The sequence below is a fragment of the Rhincodon typus genome, chromosome 1 (assembly GCF_021869965.1).
Source record: "Rhincodon typus isolate 14 chromosome 1, sRhiTyp1.1, whole genome shotgun sequence".
Lineage (NCBI taxonomy): Eukaryota > Metazoa > Chordata > Chondrichthyes > Orectolobiformes > Rhincodontidae > Rhincodon > Rhincodon typus.
In genome coordinates, this window is record NC_063332.1 from 27,436,636 (window position 1) to 27,455,753 (window position 19,118).

The 19,118-nt window shown below is 42.4% G+C and overlaps 1 protein-coding gene across 2 annotated transcripts in view; it reads left to right on the top strand.

Moving 5' to 3' along the window:
- Positions 1 to 19,118, top strand: part of katnal2 (katanin p60 subunit A-like 2) — a 66,682-nt gene that overhangs the window by 22,518 nt on the left and 25,046 nt on the right. For both annotated transcript variants that reach the window (XM_020528823.2, XM_048595264.1), the window contains exons 6-10: positions 4,399 to 4,488; positions 4,597 to 4,695; positions 13,683 to 13,760; positions 14,236 to 14,334; positions 14,419 to 14,482. In XM_020528823.2, the coding sequence (XP_020384412.1) occupies positions 4,399 to 4,488; positions 4,597 to 4,695; positions 13,683 to 13,760; positions 14,236 to 14,334; positions 14,419 to 14,482 (430 nt within the window). The remainder of the gene's footprint in view (positions 1 to 4,398; positions 4,489 to 4,596; positions 4,696 to 13,682; positions 13,761 to 14,235; positions 14,335 to 14,418; positions 14,483 to 19,118) is intronic.

A 19,118-nucleotide genomic window follows, 5' to 3' on the forward strand; every position in this document is an offset into this window, starting at 1 on the left:
GAAACGTCAGCCTTCCTGCTCCTATGATGCTGCTTGGCCTGCTGTGTTCATCCAGCTCTACACCTTGTTATCTCAGATTCTCCAGCATCTGCAGTTCCTACTATTTCAGACTGGGCAGCTGAGTCGCAGATTAATAGAAAAACATTACAATTTGGTAAGAATCAAAAGGCTAGATATAATTGTTTATAGTATAATAATATGGTCAGATGATAGAGATCTGGGAGTGCATTAGCCAAATCTCGAAATGGTAAATATTGCAACACAGTGTTAAAGTCATAATGAAAGCGAACTAGGCACTAATGTTTAATTCCAGAGGGAGAAAATTGCAAAGTAGAGAATTTTATGCAAAGCTTGTATTAGATGTTGATTAAACTGCATGTTACGTACTATGTACAGTTATGGTTGCTGTATTACAAAAAAGGATCGAGAAGCTTTGGATAGAGCGCAGAAAAGATTTTCAGAGATGCTGTGTGAACTATGTTTTAGTAGCTATCAGGAAAGGACAAACTGTCTGATTTGCTTTACCCTTGACCTAATAGATAAACTTGTGTGAAAAATTTTGATAAAATACACGTAGAAAGATCTGAATTTCTATTTGTGGGGAAGAGCTAAACTAGAAGTCATCCATACAAGATAGTTGAATAAAATTCCAATTTAATTGCAATTAATCACGCAACAGGCAAACTCGCTTCTGCTGATACAGAAGGCTATGGGCCTATGGAAGAAAGTGGAATTGGTGCAGGTAGTAGTTTATTTTTGGCAGCACAGACTTGATGGCCAAAGGTCTGTATTACGTGATTCAATGAGGCTCATAATGAAATTTGTTTGGACCTTTTTGCACTCCTTTTGGTTAAAGATTTAAAACCAGCTTCAACCTGACTGCCTGGATGTAGTTGTGTGGTAAAGCCACTGGGTGTCAGGGTAGGAATGTGCTTGCATTTGGTTCAATGTTGCAAGATATTAAGTGGATTGTAATGCTTCTTTGTAGTAAACCGGTTGAAATTTTAAAAAATTAAAACTCTTCCTCAATGCAGTATGGTTCATACAGTTATCTTTCTCCTGTAGCCAAATCTCCAAGTGTTATTGGGCTTTGAACCATGATGTGACTGCTGGACTGTAGCACTTTGTTCATTAATAAAATTGTGAACTCCGATGTCCCAAACTAAGATTCCCAATTCTGGCTGGCCCTATTTCTGGGGGTTAGGTCACATGATATTCTACAGCATGACATTTGCTGCAGTCTAAGTCAGTACACATTGGTGAAGACAATATATGTAGAATGAGGGATGAAGTCTTGCATCAGGAATTCGTTGAGCCAAGCAGTAGATTAAAAAGCAGGACGTCAAAGATTATAATCTCTGGATTACCCCTGGTGTCTCATGGTAGCAAGTATGGAAATAGAAGACAAGGGCAAATGAATATGCGGCTCAGGAATTAGAGCATGAGGAATAGTTTTAGATGTCTGGATCACTTTCACCATTTCTGGGGATGATAGGTCCTGTACAGAGAGACGGTCTACACCTTAACCAGAATGGGACTGACATCCTTCTGGATAGGTTTGCTTGTGCGGTTGGGAGGAGTTTAAATTTGTTTGGCAGGGGCAGGGGATACAGACCAATAGGCCAAACGGGAGTGGGGGTGGGGTGGGGAGTTTGCCCCCAATACCAATTGATTCCAGTATTGCTAGGGCTCTTTGATGCCACACGTGGTTGAATACAGCCTTGATATCAAGGGCTGTCAATCTCCCTTGACCTCTGAAATTCAGCTCTTTTGTCCATGTTTGAACCAAGGCTGTAATGAGGTCAGGAGCTGAATGGCCCTGGTGGAACCCAAACTGGGCATCACTGAGCAGGTGCTGCTTGATAGCACTGTTGATGACCCCTTCCATCACATTACTGGTGATCAAGAGTAGACTGATGGGGTGGTAATTGGCCGGGTTGAATTTGTCCTGCTTTTCGTGTACAGGACATACTTGGGCAATTTTCCCCATTGCTGGGTAGATACCAGTGTAGTAACTGTACCAGAAGAGCTTAGCTAGGGGAGTGGCAAGTTCTGGAGCACAAATCTTCAGTGCTATTGTCACAGTGTTATCAGGGCCGATAGCTTTTGCAATATTCCGTGTCTCCAACCATTTCTTGATATCAAGTGGAGTGAATCAAAATGGTTGAAGACTGGTATCCATAATCCTGGGGCCATTGGAGGAGGCAGAGTTGGATCATCCACTCAGTACATTTGACTGAATATTGCTGGGAATGTTACAGCCATATCTTTTGCACTGATATGCTGGAATCCTCCATCTTTGAGGATGGGAATATTTGTGGAGGCTCCTCCTCCAGTGAGTTGTTTCATAATCCACCACCATTCGTGACAGGATATGGCAAGTGGTGAGGCAATGACCTAGTGGTATTATCGCTGCACTGTTAATCCAGAGACTCAGATAACATTCTGGGGACCCGGGTTCATATCCCACCACAGCAAATGGTGGAATTTGAATGCAATAAATATCTGGAATTAAGAGTCTAATGATGACCATGAATCCATTGTCGATTGTCGGGAAAAACCCACCTGGTTCACTAATGTCCTTTAGGGAAGGAAACTGCCATCCTTACGTAGTCTGGCCTACATGTGACTCCAGGCCCACAGCAATGTGGTTGACTCTGAACTGCCCTCTGGGCAATAAATGCTGCCTAGCCAGCAACATCCTCATCCCGTTAACAAATAAATAAAAGGACTGCAGAGCTTACAGCTGATCCATTGCTTGTGGGATCCCTTAGCTCTGTCTATCACTTGCTGCAATGATGTTTGGTCTGCAAGTAGCCCTGCTTTGGCACTTCACCAGGTTGATACTGCATCGACAGGTATACCTGGTGCTGCTCCTGGCATGTCCTCCTGCACTCTCCATTGAACAGTTAATGTAGTTTATATAGATTTCAGCAAAGCCTTTCAAAATGTCCTCACATGGAAGACTGATAAAGAAGGTAAAAGCACATGGGATCCAGTGTGGTTTAGGAAGTTGGATCCAAAACTGGCTTAGGATAGGAGACACAGAAGACTGTTGTGTGACTGAAGGCTCATGTCTAGTGAGGTCTATAGGAATCAGTGCTGGGTTCCTTAATACTCTTAGAAGGGAATATGGAGGAGACGATATGTAATTTTGTGAATGACACAAAGATTGGCCAGGTGGTTTGTGGTGAAGAAGGTCTTGGTTCACAGGAGGATCTGGACATAGTTGTAGTTGAAATTTAACTCTGAAAAGTGTGAGGTGATGCACTTTGGAAGAAGTAACAAGACAAGTTATGAATGGCAGGATGTTAAGAAGCTCAGCGGAATCTCTCAACATGCCCCCACGACCTCACAGCAGCTTCCCCTGCAATCGCAAAAGGGGTAAAACTGCCATTTATGTCCTCACTCCTCAATAGCAAAGACCCCAAACACACTTTCCAGCTCAAGCAGCCCTTTACCTGCACTGCACTCAGTCTAGTCTACTACATTCGCTGCTAACAATGTATTTCTTCTACATTGGAGAAATGAAGCATAGACTGGGTAGCCGCTTCACAGAACACCAACATTCCGCCACAAAAAAAGACCCCAAGTTTCCAGTTACTTGCCACCTGAACACCACCATATTCTCTGGCCAACATCTTCGCTGCAGTGGTCCAGCGAAGCTCCTTGCAAGCTGGAAGAACATTACCTCATTTTCCACTTGGGAACCCTGCAGCCTTCTGGATTTAATATGGAATTCTATCATTTTAGGGCTTGACCACCTCTTCCCATGCCTTCTCCCACCCCTGCACACCATGCCTTGTCATCATATGGGCTGCTACGACAGACTATTCACTGTCAGCCATTAATAGTCCTCATTTGGAACTATTCATTCCTCCAGATTGACCTTTCAACTACTCCTTCGTCTGTCAATCTGTTTTTCTGTCTTTGGGCTCTATTACAACCTATTGTTTACCCTTTCTCTCCTCCTCTCCACACCCCATCTTCTACATAAAATCCATCACTTTCCTAGCTACCATCAGTTCTGATTTCTCTCCATCTGAGATTTTCCAGCAATTTCTGTTTTTTGTTTCAGATTTCCAGCATCTGCAGTTCTTTCGGCTTTTTTTCTGGAGGTTTAGAGGGACTTTGAGAAAATAATTTTTCACCCAGAGGTGATGGCAATCTGGAATGCATTGCCTGGGAGGGTAGTTGAGGCAGAAAACCTCAATCTTTAAAAAGAGCTTGGATAAGTTACTTGAAATGTCGTAACATTCAAGATTATGGTCCAAGTGCTGGAATGTGGGACTAGTGTAGATTTAGAGTAGTTTTTGTTGGTATAGACTTGATAAGCTAAATGACCTCTTCTGAACTCTGACTCTATGATCTCTTTTTTTTTTTTGGCAATTCATTCAGGAGAATGGGCCATCTACACCTCCTGAGACGTCAGAGTTTGGTTTGAATGTGTCTACCATTAAAGTTGGAGATGGACTTCATGCCAGACGGGTAGGTGCTAAAATACTCATTCTTGCTCCTGTGAGTGATAAGAGAGATGTTGATGTTGAAACTTGAGCAAGTTTTCTCAATATTATATTACTCTTATTTTATACATAGGGTCAGATCATCGACTTGCGAGGCATGATTCAAAATGCTGTCAAAGATTCATCTACTGAAATAGCAGTAAACAGCCTACATTACAACCAAGATCCTTCGGTGAGTTAGGTTATTAAGATTTGAAGTGTTCAGAGACCAGATTTGATTCTCTTTTGAAAATTATGCCACCTGGAATCCAAAAATACAATTCAATATTGCACAGGAACAGGCCCTTTGGCTCACCAAGGCTGTGCCAATTCCTAGTCCTTATTTAGATCCACGACTTGTTGCCTGTTTGTGGTTTCTGTCCCTCTGTTTGCCTCCCGTTCATGTGTCTATCAAGAGGCGCCTTAAATGTTGCTAACGTGCCTGCTTCCACCACTTCCACTGGCAGTGTGTTCCAGGCACCCACCACCCTCTGAAAAATTTTCCCTGCACTTCTCCCCTTAACTTGCCACTTCTCACCATGAATCTGTGCCCCCTTGTGGTTGACCTTTCTATCCTGGGAGAAAGCCTCTGACTATCGGCCCTATCTATGCCTCTCATAATTTTGTAGACAGCTATCAGGTCACCCCTCGGCCTCCATCTTTCCAGTGAAAGCAATCAGAGTTTATTCAACCTCTCTTCGTTACTAAAACCCTCCAAACTAGGCAACATCCTGGTAAAGCCTCTCTGCACCCTCTCCCAAAGCATCCATGTCCTTCTGGTAGTATGGTGAGCACACTGCATGCAATATTCCAAATGTGGCCTAACTAAAAGTTTTTTTGTACAGCTGTAACATAACTTGCCAACTTTTATATTCAATGCCCCAACCGATGAAGGCAAACATGCTATATGCAGTCTTGACCACCTTATCCAACTGTGTTGTCACTTTCAGGGGTCTGTGGGCCTGTATGTCCAGATCCCTCAGTATGTCAATGCTCCTAAGGGTTCTGCCATTTATTATATAATTTGCACCTGAATGCATCACCTCACATTTGTCTGGATTAAACTCCATCTGCTATTTCTCGGCCCATATCTGCAATCTATCTATATGCCGCTCTATCTTTTGACAACTTTTCTCACTAACTGCAATTCCACCAATTTTGGTGTCAACCGCAAACGTACTAATCAGACTTTCTACGTTGTTTTCCAGCTCACTTATATATATTACAAACAACAAAAGTCCCAGCACTAATCCCTGGGGAACAACACTAGTTACTGATCGCCACTCCGAAAAACATTCTTCTATGCTATTCTCTGTCTTCTCTGACCAAGCCAGTTCTGTTTCTATCTAGCCAGCTCACCCAAGATCCCATGAGACTCTACCTTCTGTGCCAGCCTGCCAAGAGGTACCTTATCAAATGCCCTGCTAATGTCCATATAGACAACATATTTTGCCCTTCTCTTATCAATCATTCTTGTCACTTCGTCAAAAAAATTCAATTGAATTGGTGAGCCATGACCTTCTCTGTGCATAAACCCATGCTGCCAATCAAGAACCCATCTATCTCTATCTTAAGTACACTCAATGTCTCGGCCTGTACAGCCTTCTGTGACAATGAGTTCTTCAGCCAAAAGAGTGATTAGGCTGTAGGGATTCCTCCTTATCTCAGTTCTAATGGGTTGTCCCTTCACTCTGAGCTTGCCCTCAGATCCTTGGCTCTGCTACTAGTGGAGACGTCTTCTCTACATCCACTCTCTCCAGGCAGTATCCTGTACGTTTCAGTGAGATTCCCCCTCATTCTTATGAACTTCATTGAGTACAGACCCAAAGTCCTCATGCTCCTCATTTTACAAACCCTTCATCCCCAGGATCATTCTCATAAACCTCCTCTGGACCCCCTCCAACAACAGCATATCCTACCTTAGATATGGGGCTCAAAACTACTCACGAAATTGATTTAAAAATTTTTCAAAGAGGTGACTAGATGTGTAGATGAAGGCAGTGCCTTCAATGTAGTCTTCTTGGATTTCAGCAAGACTTTTGATAAGGTCCCCCATGGGAGACTGATTAGCAAATGTGAGAGCCCATGGGATCCAAGGAAAGTAAATTGGATCTACAATTGGCTAAGTTCCAGGAAGAAGAGCATGATGGCTGACGGGCATTTTTCTTACTGGATTTTTGTGTCCAGTCAGGTCCCACAGGAATCAGTATAGGGGCCCTTGCTGTTTGTGTTTATTTAAATGACTTGGACTTAAATGTAGGAGGAGTAAGTTTGTAAATGATCCAGAAATTGGAAGGATGGTAAATAGTGAGGAGGAAAGACTTCGTTTACGTGAGTATATAGACAGGCTGGTCAGATGGGCTGATCAATGGCACGTGGAATTTAGTTTGGATAAATGTGAGGTGACACACTTGGGAAGAACAAGTCAGACCAGGAATACATGATGCGTAGAAGGACCCTGGGACGCACCGATGACCAGCCAGTTGGATAGAGTGGTTATAAAGGCATATGATAGACTTGCCTTTATTAGCTGAGGCATAGAGTTTAAGAGTAGGGTGGTTTGCTGGAATGACATAAGATGTTGGTTAAGCCAGGCTAGAGTATTGTGTTCTGGAATCCACATTATAGGAGGGATGTGATAGCACTGGAAAGGATGCAGCAGAGATTTACCAGGATATTGCCTGAGTTGGAGAGTTTCAGTTATGAAGAGAAATTTGACAGACTGAGGTTGTTTTCCTTTTATAGCAGAGAAGATTGAGAGGGGACATGATTGAGATATACAAAATTATGAGGGGCATAGATAGGAAGAGAATTTTCTTCTTGATTGAGGGACCATGATGGGGGCCATAGATTTAAGGTAAGGGGCATAAGGTTTAGAGAAAATGTGAGGAAAAATAATTTTAAACTTTTTCACCCATAGGGTGGTGGGAATCTGGAACCCACTGCCTGTAAGAGTGGTTGAGACAGAAACCCTCCTAACATGTTTAAAAAGTATTTGGATGTGCACCTATGATGTCCAAGCATTCAAAGCTATAGGCCAAATGCTGGAAAGTAGAATACTTATGTGGTTGATTTTGATGGTGTGGATGAGATGGGCCGAAGGGCCTTTTATCTCTGCTGTAGATCTGTGACTCTAAAATAACCCAAACTACGAGCAATAAGTTTTACAGTCTTGCCATTTACCTATTGTTGCTTCCTAATGTAATTAATGTAGCAATTTGTATCCAAATTTTTAAAATGTCTGTCAAAGATCAAACATCAAACTTTTCTTGCCACAGTTTTTGTGTGGTGAAGTTTGTGCACAGTGAAGTTTGACATTTTAAAAAAAAAAGTAAATGCTATGAGTTGGAGCATTCAGTATAATCTTGACATATGACTTCTATGTTTCTTTGCCAAAGAACAAAGAACAATACAGCACAGGAACAGGCCCTTCAGCCCACCAAGCCTGTACTGAAACATGATCCCTTTTTAAACTTAAACTTTTTGCCTCTACATGGCTCATATCCCTAGTTTTCCTGCCTATTTACATAGTTGTCACAGTGCCTCTTGAACATTACTTCTGTATCTGCTTCTGCCACCTCCTCTGGCAGCACATTCCAGGCACTTACCACCCTCTGTGGGGTGAGAAAAAAAAACATGTCTCTCGCATCTATTTTGAGCTTCCTCCTTTTTACTTTAAATGGGTAGCATGGTGTCAGGGACCCAGGTTTGATTCCTGCCTTAGGCGACTGGCTGTGTGGAGTTTGCATGTTCACCCTGTGGCTGCGTGGGTTTCCTTCCCAGTTTTCTCCCACAGTCCAAAGATGTGCAGGTTAGGTAGATTAGCCATACTAAATTGCCCTGTGGTGTTCAGGGATGTGCAGGCTAGGTGGGTTAACTACGGTAAATGTGAGGTTATGGGAATAGGGTGAGATGCTCTTCGGATGGTGAGTCATATTTGATGGGCCGAATTGCTTCTATCTGAACTGTGGGGATTTTATGATTGTCTGGCCCAAGTAATCCACTAGATTCTGACTATCCATTCTATCCACACCTCTCATAATTTTGTAACTTCTATCAGGAGCTGCCCCTCAGCCTCCGATGTTCAAGTAAAAACAAAGTAAGTTTATCAAATCTTTCCTCATAGCTAATACCCTCTGAATCAGGCAACATTCTTTTCTGTATCCTCTCCAAAGACTCCATATCCTTAGTAGCGTGGTGACCAGAACTGTCGGCAATATTCCAAACTTGGCCGAACTGAAGTTCTATACAGCTGCAACATGACTTACCAAATTCTCCATGCACTGATGAAGGCAAGCATGCTATATGCCTTCCTGACCACCTTATCCACTTGTATTGCCATTTTCAGTGAACTGTGGACCTGTATGCCTAGATCCCTCTGTATGTTAGTGCTTCTAAAGCTTCTGCCATTTAATTGTATACTTTCATCCTGCTTCAGATCTTCCAAAGTGCATCACCTCACATTTGTTTGAATTAAACCTCATCTTCCATTTCTCTGCCCAAGTGTCCAGCCTAGTTATGCCCTGTTGTACCCTCTGGCAATCCTTCTCACTATCCACAGTTCCCCCAATCTTTGTGTCATCTGCAAACTTACTAGTCATGTCTCCTCCAAATAATCTATATAAATTGCAAACAGGGGTCCCAGCACTGATCCCTATGGAGCACCACTGGTCACAGATTTCCAGTCAGTAAAACATCCCTTCCACTGCTACTCTGTCTTCTATGACCAAGGCCGCTCTGTGTTCATTTTACTAGCTCACCACAGATTCCATGTGACTTTATCTTCTATATCAGCCTGACATGAGGGATATTGTAAAAAGTCTACGTAGACAACACTCACCACCTTTGGGGTCAAAGAAAATTTGGCAAATTAGATCTACAATTGGCCAGGAAGAAAAGGGTGATGGTTGAGGAGTGTTTTCTGGACACTAATGTCTGGTCAATGGGTTCTCACAGGAGTCAGTATTGGGGACCTTGCTATTTCGTGGTATATATAAATGATTCCTACTTAAAATGTAGGAGGTGTGATCAGTAAATTTGCAGCTGATTTTTTTAAAAAAAAAAAAAAAAAAAAAAATTATTGGTGGGCCCTGCCCTCATCAATCATCTTTGTAACTACCTCAAAAATTAAGTTTATGAGACATGACCTTTCTGCACAAAGCTTTGCTGCCTATTGCTAAAAAGTCCATACTTTTCCAAATATGAGCAAATCCCTAAGAATCTTCTCCAATAACTTCCCCAGCACTGACATAGGGTTCACCGGCCTGTAATTTCCCAGATTATCCCTGTTACCCTTAAACAAAAGAACAATATTGGTTCTTCTCCAGTTCTCTAGGACATCTCCTGTGAGTCAAGAGCATACCAAGAGGTTGGCCCGAGCAATTTCCTCTGTCACTTCCCTCCGTATTCTGGGATAGATCCTATCAAGTCTTTGGGACTTGTCTACCTTCAACCTTTTTGAAACACCCAATAATAACATGCCCCGGAATGTCAACATACCCCTCTCTAGACTCACCATCTGCCATGACCTTCTCCTTTGTGAATACAGATACAAAGTATTCATTAAGGATCTCGCCCAATTCCTTTGGCTCCATGCATAAATTCCCTCCTATTGTCTGTGAGTGGGCATGCTCTTCCCCTAGCTATCCTCTTGCTCCTTATATACCTATAATAAGCCTTGTGATTTTTCTTAATCCTGTTTGCAAGGAAATTTCATGGTCCCTTTTAGTCCTCCTTGTCATCCAAGGTTCATGACTCTTGCTATCCTTATCCTTCATTTTCACAGAAGCATGCTGGATCTGAACTCTAATAATTGGCATTTAAAAGATTCCCATGTGACAGATATGGATTTACCCACAAACAGCCATCCCTAATCTACATTCCCCAAGTCCTACCTAATATTGTTGTAGTTAGCCTTCCCCAAATTTAATACTTTCATCCAAGGACTAATCTTCTCTTTTATCCATCAGTAACTCAAAACGTAGAATTATGGCCACTGTTCCCAAAATGTTTCCCCATTGAAACTTTAATCACTGGCTAAGCTGATTCCCCAATACTAGGTCTAGTATGGCCTCTTAACTAGTTAGACTATTTATATATTGCTTCAAGAAACCCTTTTGGACACATCTAACAAACACACTCCCAGCACAGATGGCGGCACAGTGGTATATAGTTGGGAGGAACTTGCCCTGGGAGTGCTCACCATTGATTGTAGACCCCATGAAGTGTCATGGCTTCAGGTTAAACATGAGTGAGGAAACCTCCTGATTATCACGTACCACACTCCTTCCACTGATGTTCGACATGGAGATTGTACCAGTTCAACACTTACCAAGCACTGAGAATGGCAGCAGCACAAAATGTACTCTCTGGGGCATGGAGAGCAGAATTTCAATGTCCACCATCGAAAGTAACTCTGCAGCAGCACTACTGACCGAACTGGTTGGGTCCGAAAGAATATAGCTGTTGGACTGGGTCTGCAGCAGGTGGTGTAGGAATCAACAAGAGGGAAAAATATACTTGACATCATCCTTACCAATCTGCTGGCTGTAGATGCATCTGTCCATGACAGTATCAGTAAGAGTGACCATTGCGCAGTCCTTGTGGAGACAAAGTCCTTCACATTTGAGAATACCCTCCATTGTGTGTCTGGCACTATCACTGTGTTAATTGGGACAGACTTTGAACAGATATAGAAACTCCAGACTGGACATCCATGAGGTGCTGTGGGCCATCAACAGCAGCAGAATTATACTCCAGCACAATCTGCAACCTCGTGGCCTGGCATATCCCCCACTCAACCATTACCACCAAGCCAGGGGATCAACCCTTGTTCAATGGAGTGTGCAGGAGGGTATGCCGGGATCAGCACCAGGTATACCTAAAAATGAGGTGTCAACCTGATGAAATGCCAAAGCAGGACTACTTGCTTGCCTAATATCATGTGCAGCAAGTGATAGACAGAGCTAAGTGATCCCACAACCAATGGATCAACTGTAAGCTCTGCAGTCCTGCCACAACTGTCATGAATGGTGGTGGACTATGAAACAACTCACTGGAGGAGGAGCCTCCACAAATATTCCCATCCTCAAAGATGGAGGATTCCAGCAGATCAGTGCAAAAGATATGGCTGAAATATTCCCAGCAATATTCAGGCAGACGTACTGAGTGGATGATCCAACTCCGCCTCCTCCAGTGGGCCCAGCATTATAGATATCAATCTTCAACCATTTTGATTCACTCCACATGATATCAAGAAATGGTTGGAGACACGGAATATCACAAAAGCTGTCGGCCCTGACAACATTGTGACAATAGCACTGAAGACCTGTGCTCCAGAACTTGCCACTCCCCTAGCCACGCTCTTCCAGTACAGTTACAACTGTCTTTAGCCCGCCAGTGTGAAAAATTGCCCAAGTCCGTCCTGAACATAAAAAGCAGGACAAATCCAACCCGGCCAATTCTTGCCTCATCAGTAAGGTGATGGAAAATGTCCTCAACAGTGCTAACAAGCACTACTGCTCAACAATAACCTCCTCAGTGAAGACCAGTTTGGGTTCTGCCAGGACCACTCAGCTCCTGTCCTCCAATAAAGCCTTGGTTCAAACATGGACAAAGGAAACTGAGCTGAAGAGGTGAGAGTGACAGTCCTTGACACTTGAGGTATTTGTGGTATTGAGGAGCCCTAGCAAAACTGGAATCAGTGGGTGTTAGGGGCAAAGTGGCTGCTGGTTGGAGTCATACCTGGCACATAGGAAGATGGCCATGGTTGTTGGAGGTCTGTCATCTCAGCTCCAGGACATCTCTGCAGGAGTACCTCAGGGTAGTGGCCTCGGCCCAACCATCTTCAGCTATTTTATCAATAACCTTCCCTCCTTCATAAGGACGGAAGTGGGGATGTTTGCTGATGATTGCACAATGTTTAGCACTGTTGAGATTTCTATGATACTGAAGCAGTCCATATTCAGATAATGGTAGACAAACAGGAGGCTGGAAGAACACAGTGAGCTAAGCAGCATCTGGAGGAAAGGAGAAGTCAATGTTCAGGACTAGATGTGGGGATTGGAAGAGCTGCAGATAAAGATGGGGGGTGGGGGAAGAAGTGGGGGTGAGGGTAGCAGAATGGTGATAGTTAGACACTGGTAGTAAGTATGACCTGGTTGGCCAATAGGCAGGATGAATTCAGTTGATGGCCGGAAGGGGGGGTCAGAAGGTGGTATGGAAGGGAGGAGGTGGGGCTGGAAAGGGAGCTGGGGGATGGGTGGGAAGATTATTTGAAAGTGGAGAACTCCATGTTGAGTGCCCCGGGCTGTAGGATGCCCAGGTGGAAGATAAGGTGTTGTTCCTCAAATTTGCGTTCCAAGTTGCTGCGACACTGGAGGAGGCCGAGGACGGACATGGCGGAGGGGGAGTGGGGCTGGGAGTTGAAATGGGCGGTGACTGGGAGATTAGGCTGGCTGTTATGGGCCCGGCGAAGATGCTCAGCGAAACGGTCACCTAGCCTATATTTGGTCTCTGACGTAGGGATGACCACATCGGGAGCACCAGATGCAATAGACTAGGTTGGAGGAGATGCAGGTGAAACTCTGTATAACCTGGAAGGACTGTTTAGGACTGTGGCTGGGCTTAAGGGAGGTGGTGTGTGGGCAGGTGTTGCATCTTTTCCATCAACACCTACCCACAAACCACCTCCCTCGCCTTCATCCAGGGCCTTAAAGTTTCGCCGAGCAGTAATGGCCAGTCTAAACCACACACATCCCCACCACCCCCGGTCACTGCCTATTTCAACCGTCCTTGGCCTCCTCCAGTGTCACAGCAACTCGGAACGCAAATTTGAAGAACGACGCCTTATCTGCCGCTTGGGCAGCCTACTGTCTGGAGCACTCAATATTGAGTTCTCCACCTTTCAAATAACCTTCCCATCTATCCCCTGGCTCCCTTTCCAGCCCCACCTCCTCCCTTCCATTCCACCTTCTGACCCCCCCCCGACCCACTCTCCAGCCACCAAATGGATTCCTCCCTCCATCAACCAACCAGGTCATATGTACTACCAGTGTCCACCTATCCAGCTGATGGATGTTGCGTTCTATCAAGAAATATGTTGATGGGTATACAAGGTATGTTCAAAGTCATCTACCATATACTTGTGTACTAATGTGCTTGAATTTTTTCTTTTGGTAGGAACGGCTGATAAAACCTCTGGGTGCCTTCATAGGAATGAATGGTGAACTGAGAGACCTTGCTGTTGTTGTTAGTAAGGTAAGCTGTAGAAAAATTAATTTCAAAATCTGAATCACATGGTTGAACAGCCTCTCAATAGCTTCAGCAAACAGTTGTAAAGGATTAACAGAGAATAGTCTTTGAACCAGTAGCTTTGATTTTGCATTATAGGCAGATATTTGTAGTCCATTTTAGTACAAGTAATCATGAATTATGAGCATAATGCACAAATGTAAAATGGAACATAGCAGAAATATTTTTAAAAATCTGCAAACATTAAATTTGAAACAGAACAAGTAAAAATGGACAAGTTAATCTGGTGAAGCATCTTGCACAAAATGCTGACCATACTTTTGTTGTTTGGATAATGGCTGACCCTGTTTGGCATTGTTAGCATATTTTTTTCTTTAGCGGCTGTTCAAATGTTTATGCAACTGAAATCTTGAGAGAAATTTAAAGTAATATATCCAAATTCTAGACATTTTAAAAGTTGAACTGATTTTATCTGCTTAAGGATATTTATCTACATAATCCAAATGTGAGATGGGATGACATAATTGGGCTGGAACCAGCCAAACGACTAGTCAAGGAAGCTGTTGTCTATCCAATTAAGGCAAGTTATTTTTAATTTAACATTATGTTTTGTGTTTGCCTAATTATACATATGATGCTTAGTCTTGTACGTCTTTACCTGTAGTATCCTCAGCTGTTTACTGGGATTTTGTCCCCATGGAAAGGACTGTTACTTTATGGACCACCAGGTAAGGATGCATTTTTGGAATAAAACAGGAACATTTGGAAATACTCAACAGGTCAGGCTAATTGGTGCAGAGAGAAACAATGTTAAAGTTTTTTTTTTGTTAATTCATTTGTGGGATGTTGGTGTCACTGGCTAGGCCAGCATTTAGTGCCCATCCCTGATGCCCAGAGGACGGTTAAGAGTCAACCACATTGCTATGGGTCTAGAGTCACACGTAGGCCAGACCAGGTAAGGATGGTAGTTTCCTTCTCTAAAGGACATTAGTGAACCAGGTGGGTTTTTCCCAACATTCGATTCATGGTCATTATTAGACTCTTAATTACAGATATTTATTGAATTTAAATTCCACCATCTGCCATTGCGGGATTCAATCCTGGGTCTCCGGAACATTATCTGGGTCTCTAGATTAACAGTCCAGCGATAATATCACTGGGCCATTGCCTCCCCTAGCCTGCTGGCCTCTCATCAGAACTCAAAAGGAATTTTATGGCGTGTTTTTGAGAATTAACGTAGACGGGAATTGTTTTAGTAATAAAATAAATAATGATCTTGCTTCTGGATCAGGAAATTGTATGCTATGATGTACTTTCAGGGGAGAGATTGACATTGTCAAATAATGGCAGCAAAAACAACTTGTATTTATATAGTGCCTTTACCACTTTTCAAAAGCAAATACTGAATAGGAATCCTGGCTGATTTTTTTTTTTTAATTCTTTTTCAGGGTACTGAGTTAACTCTAGTATTCCTTTTAAGTAGCTCAGACCAGGTCATAGCCAGGACCTTCTTTAGTCCTGATGTGATATTGGGAGATGAAGGTTGCTCACCAAAGTAAACTAATGTGACAGAAATGACAGGTTTATGTACAAAGAATAAGAATGAGGGCAAAATTTTGGGAGCTGCAATTATCAATAGAACGTGAGCCCAGTATGAGTTATCATGTACAGTGGCTTTTGGCCTTTGAAAGTGTTCAAGTAAGTTTGTAGACAAACCAAAGTCCTGTTTGTCATTTCTTCCAGGTGAGAGTTGTTCAATTGCGCATTCAGGGCAACGTTACAATTTTTCTCACTTGGAGTGGGGATTTAGGGTGGGGCTGGGGTAAATCAGTTGGTCAACGTGTCGTGTGTGTGTGTGTGTGTGTGTGTGTGGCACATGAGCACATGTCTGAAGGAACTAGTTGGCCAGAACATCGAAATTCATATGAAAGTCGGGGTTGCCTTTCCCTGCAATTTCCTCCTCTCCCAGTCTGCTTTTGTGCATAGAACTTTGGAGATGGTTGAGCTGAATCTCAATCTTTCAACCATGCACCCCTCACCAACCCCAACACCATCAAAATTCTCACACTCACGCTTCCCCACTGTCTGTCAATAGTCCACCAGATAGTCACACCACCCCTGACCAACAGACATCCTACTATTAATTAGTGAGCCGATCAGAAACAAATGCTTGAGAGAACCAGCCTCCAATTGGGGAACATTTCCTTTCAAAATCTCATAGTTGGGTTTGACTGCATTCGGAACAACAGCTTTGTGGACCACCTAGACCTTCTCATTGTAGTTGGTAACAGATAACACCATGTGGAGCTGGAGGAACACAGCAGGCCATGCAGCATCAGAAGAGCAGGAAAATTGAAGTTTCGGGTCGGGACCCTTCTTTCTGAACCGTTATCTCTGACTACAGCATCTGCAGTTCTTACTATCTCACATTGTAGTTGGTAGGCTGCTGTTAGACAAGCCTGTTCTAGATGCTAAAAATCATGGAAAGGATTTAATATCAGAACTTAAACTATTGAAGGCTGTTGTCAAGTCTTTCTTCCTATATATCTTTAAAGAAGTATATGCTATAATGATCATTTCATCTCTTAAGGAAGGATATACAAATACTGTATTAATTATGCATGCTTTTTTAAAAAAAAAACTACCTACACTCCAGTGTAGTTAGAGTGCAGATGGGACCCATAGCTTATCTTATAGGTATACATGAGGCTCAATCATCACTTGATTGTTAAATTAAGTGACTGTCCTGTTGTGACTGGAGCATGACCGCAATGTTGCAGCTGCATTGCATTCACATGGAATAAATGCTGAAGAGGAGGCAATGTTGTTTCATAAAAATTAATTCCAGGGACTCCTAATCCCTGCTGCTCTTGATGCAGACTTTCATTCTGTCTATGTGGGCTGAATTCAAATTCTGACCTCAATCTATCCCACCAATTAGTCCCCAAACTATTCTTAGTTAGCAGAAATACACATAGGAAAAGGAACTGCAGTAGATCGTTTGGTCTTTCAAGCCTATTTAATTATTCAATAAGATCATAATTTTCTTCCCCGTACTATTTCCATGACCTGTAATTCCGTCATTAATCCAGACTCTTCCCTCTGTCCTGATATATACAATGACTGAACATCCATATTTTTCTCGGATAGCAAATTCCCAAAATTCACAACCCTTTTGAAGAAATTTTTCTTCATCTCATTTGTAAAAGGCTGACTCCTTGTGAGACTGCAACCCTGTGTTCTACATCCCAGCCAGGAAGAACACTTCTGCGACTATAAGCTCTTCGAGAATATTCTATATTTCATTACGTGACCTCTTGTTCTTCCAAACTCTAGGCTAGTCCACTCAATTTTTGTTGAAGAACAATCATCTTGTATTGGGTGCCAATGGTGATGGAGAGCACTGAACAAGGGAGCCGAGCAATTCTGAGTCCTCCACCAGCATTGGCAACAGTGAGGGAGGGCAGCTAGAGCAGTTTAACAGGTTCTCACTGGAAATGAAAGTATCTTTGAAGAGAGGCAGTTAGAAAGGGAGAGTAGACAGACCAAAGAATTTTTCAACCCAATATAACTCACCTGGTAATTCCTTGTACATTGTGTAAATAGTTCCTCGTTTATCCTTTGTTTCCGCTCTTGCTCGTAATGACCCAATAGCAATGGAATTAGGAAATCGTGCTTTATGTTCTTTTGGGCTGTCCACGTGTTCAAATCTCATGTTACATTCAGTCATAAATGGCTGACTCTTTATTCTGATACTGCAACCCTATGTTCCAGATCCCTAGCCATAGGAATGTTTTTCAGCAATAAACCTCTTAAGAATATTCTATATTTAATTTGATCATCACTCATTCTTTAAAACTCTAAACCTAGTCTACTCAATTTCTCCTCAAAGGACAATCATCCTATTATAGGAACACGTCCAGTGAGCCTTCTAGGAAAATCTACAGGCCATATCATCGTTGTCATTTTCTCCTGCAGAGAAAAGCATGGACTTAAAGAGCCAATTGACAGCCTCTTTACTATAACTGTTCTACGATTCTAAGTTCTTCCTTAGGTATGGACACAGTCCTCCACTAATGGCCTCACAATTCCCTGTTTGTAACTAGTCAGATATTTTTACTCCTGTATTCCAGTATCTTTTGTTTTTTAGGAAAAGAGAAAGGTCACACACCAATTACCTTTTCTAGTTGCTTTCTGCAAATGTGCATTAATTTTTTGCAATTCATATACAAGATACCAAAATCTCTTTGAATACAAATATTTTCCAATCTTATATATATTGGAAAAAATATTTTTCTTTCTTTCTTTCTTTCTTTTCCTGCTGAAGTATATAATTTCAAACATTGCCACAATCCTTGCCATATTTTTGCCCATTGTCTACACCTTTCTGTGGCCTCTGTGTCCTTTTCACCATTTACTTGCCCAACTAACTTCAGTGCACTTGAATATGTCAGACTCTGTCTCCTCATTAAGTCATTAACAAAAATTGTTAACAGCTGAGTCTTAAGTCCTTGCAGTACCCTGCTTGCTTAAATATGTCCTCTTATCACCTACTGATTTCTCTGTCCACTAACTAATTCTCAATCCATTTTAATATGTTACCCCAATCACAGGGACCCCAATTCTAAATGCTAAGTTAACAGTGGAGTGGTATCATTGTGCAGCACTGCTGCACAGAGTGGACTTGATGTGTGACTCCAGATTGACTCCAGACAGATTTATTAATAACTCATTAAATAATTTTCAGTATTTTTTAAGCAATAACACTGGAATTGAGACACTAAGCCTCCTGCTTTTTCTCCAGCTAAGACTAGGCAAATCAATACAGATGAGATGGATCAAACACAGGATCACCTTGGTCGGTTGATCACATCCATGTTAATGTTTGGGAATATGTCACTTACATTTTCCCACTTTTCTCTCCCCTATTGCTCTTTGCCTAACTCTTACTGTTACTAGTGTATGGATCCACAAGGCTAGAAATCATCCCAGTGAGAGTCTAGGGAGTATAGTAAGGGTTGACAGGCTGTTTGATCATAGTGAGCATGATAGTCATGCTAACTCAGCTGCCAGCCACAGATTCACACTTTCAACCCTTTCAACCAGGCTCCCTGTTCTTAGTTAACTTTTTCACTTACTAGCCCAGTATGCTATGTGCCCCAACTGTTGCCTGGCTGCATTTAATAAGGTCAGTGTCAAAGAAGAATGAAACTTGAAATTTCTGTTTTGCAATTTAGTGCTATCTTTGCCAGTACCTTTGACCCAATAGGCCTTTGAGGGAGCTATATTCATGATTTTAAGTGAGAATTTTGCTTTGAATCAAAGTTATTAACCACAGCTTGATGTTTTATGATGTATGAACAG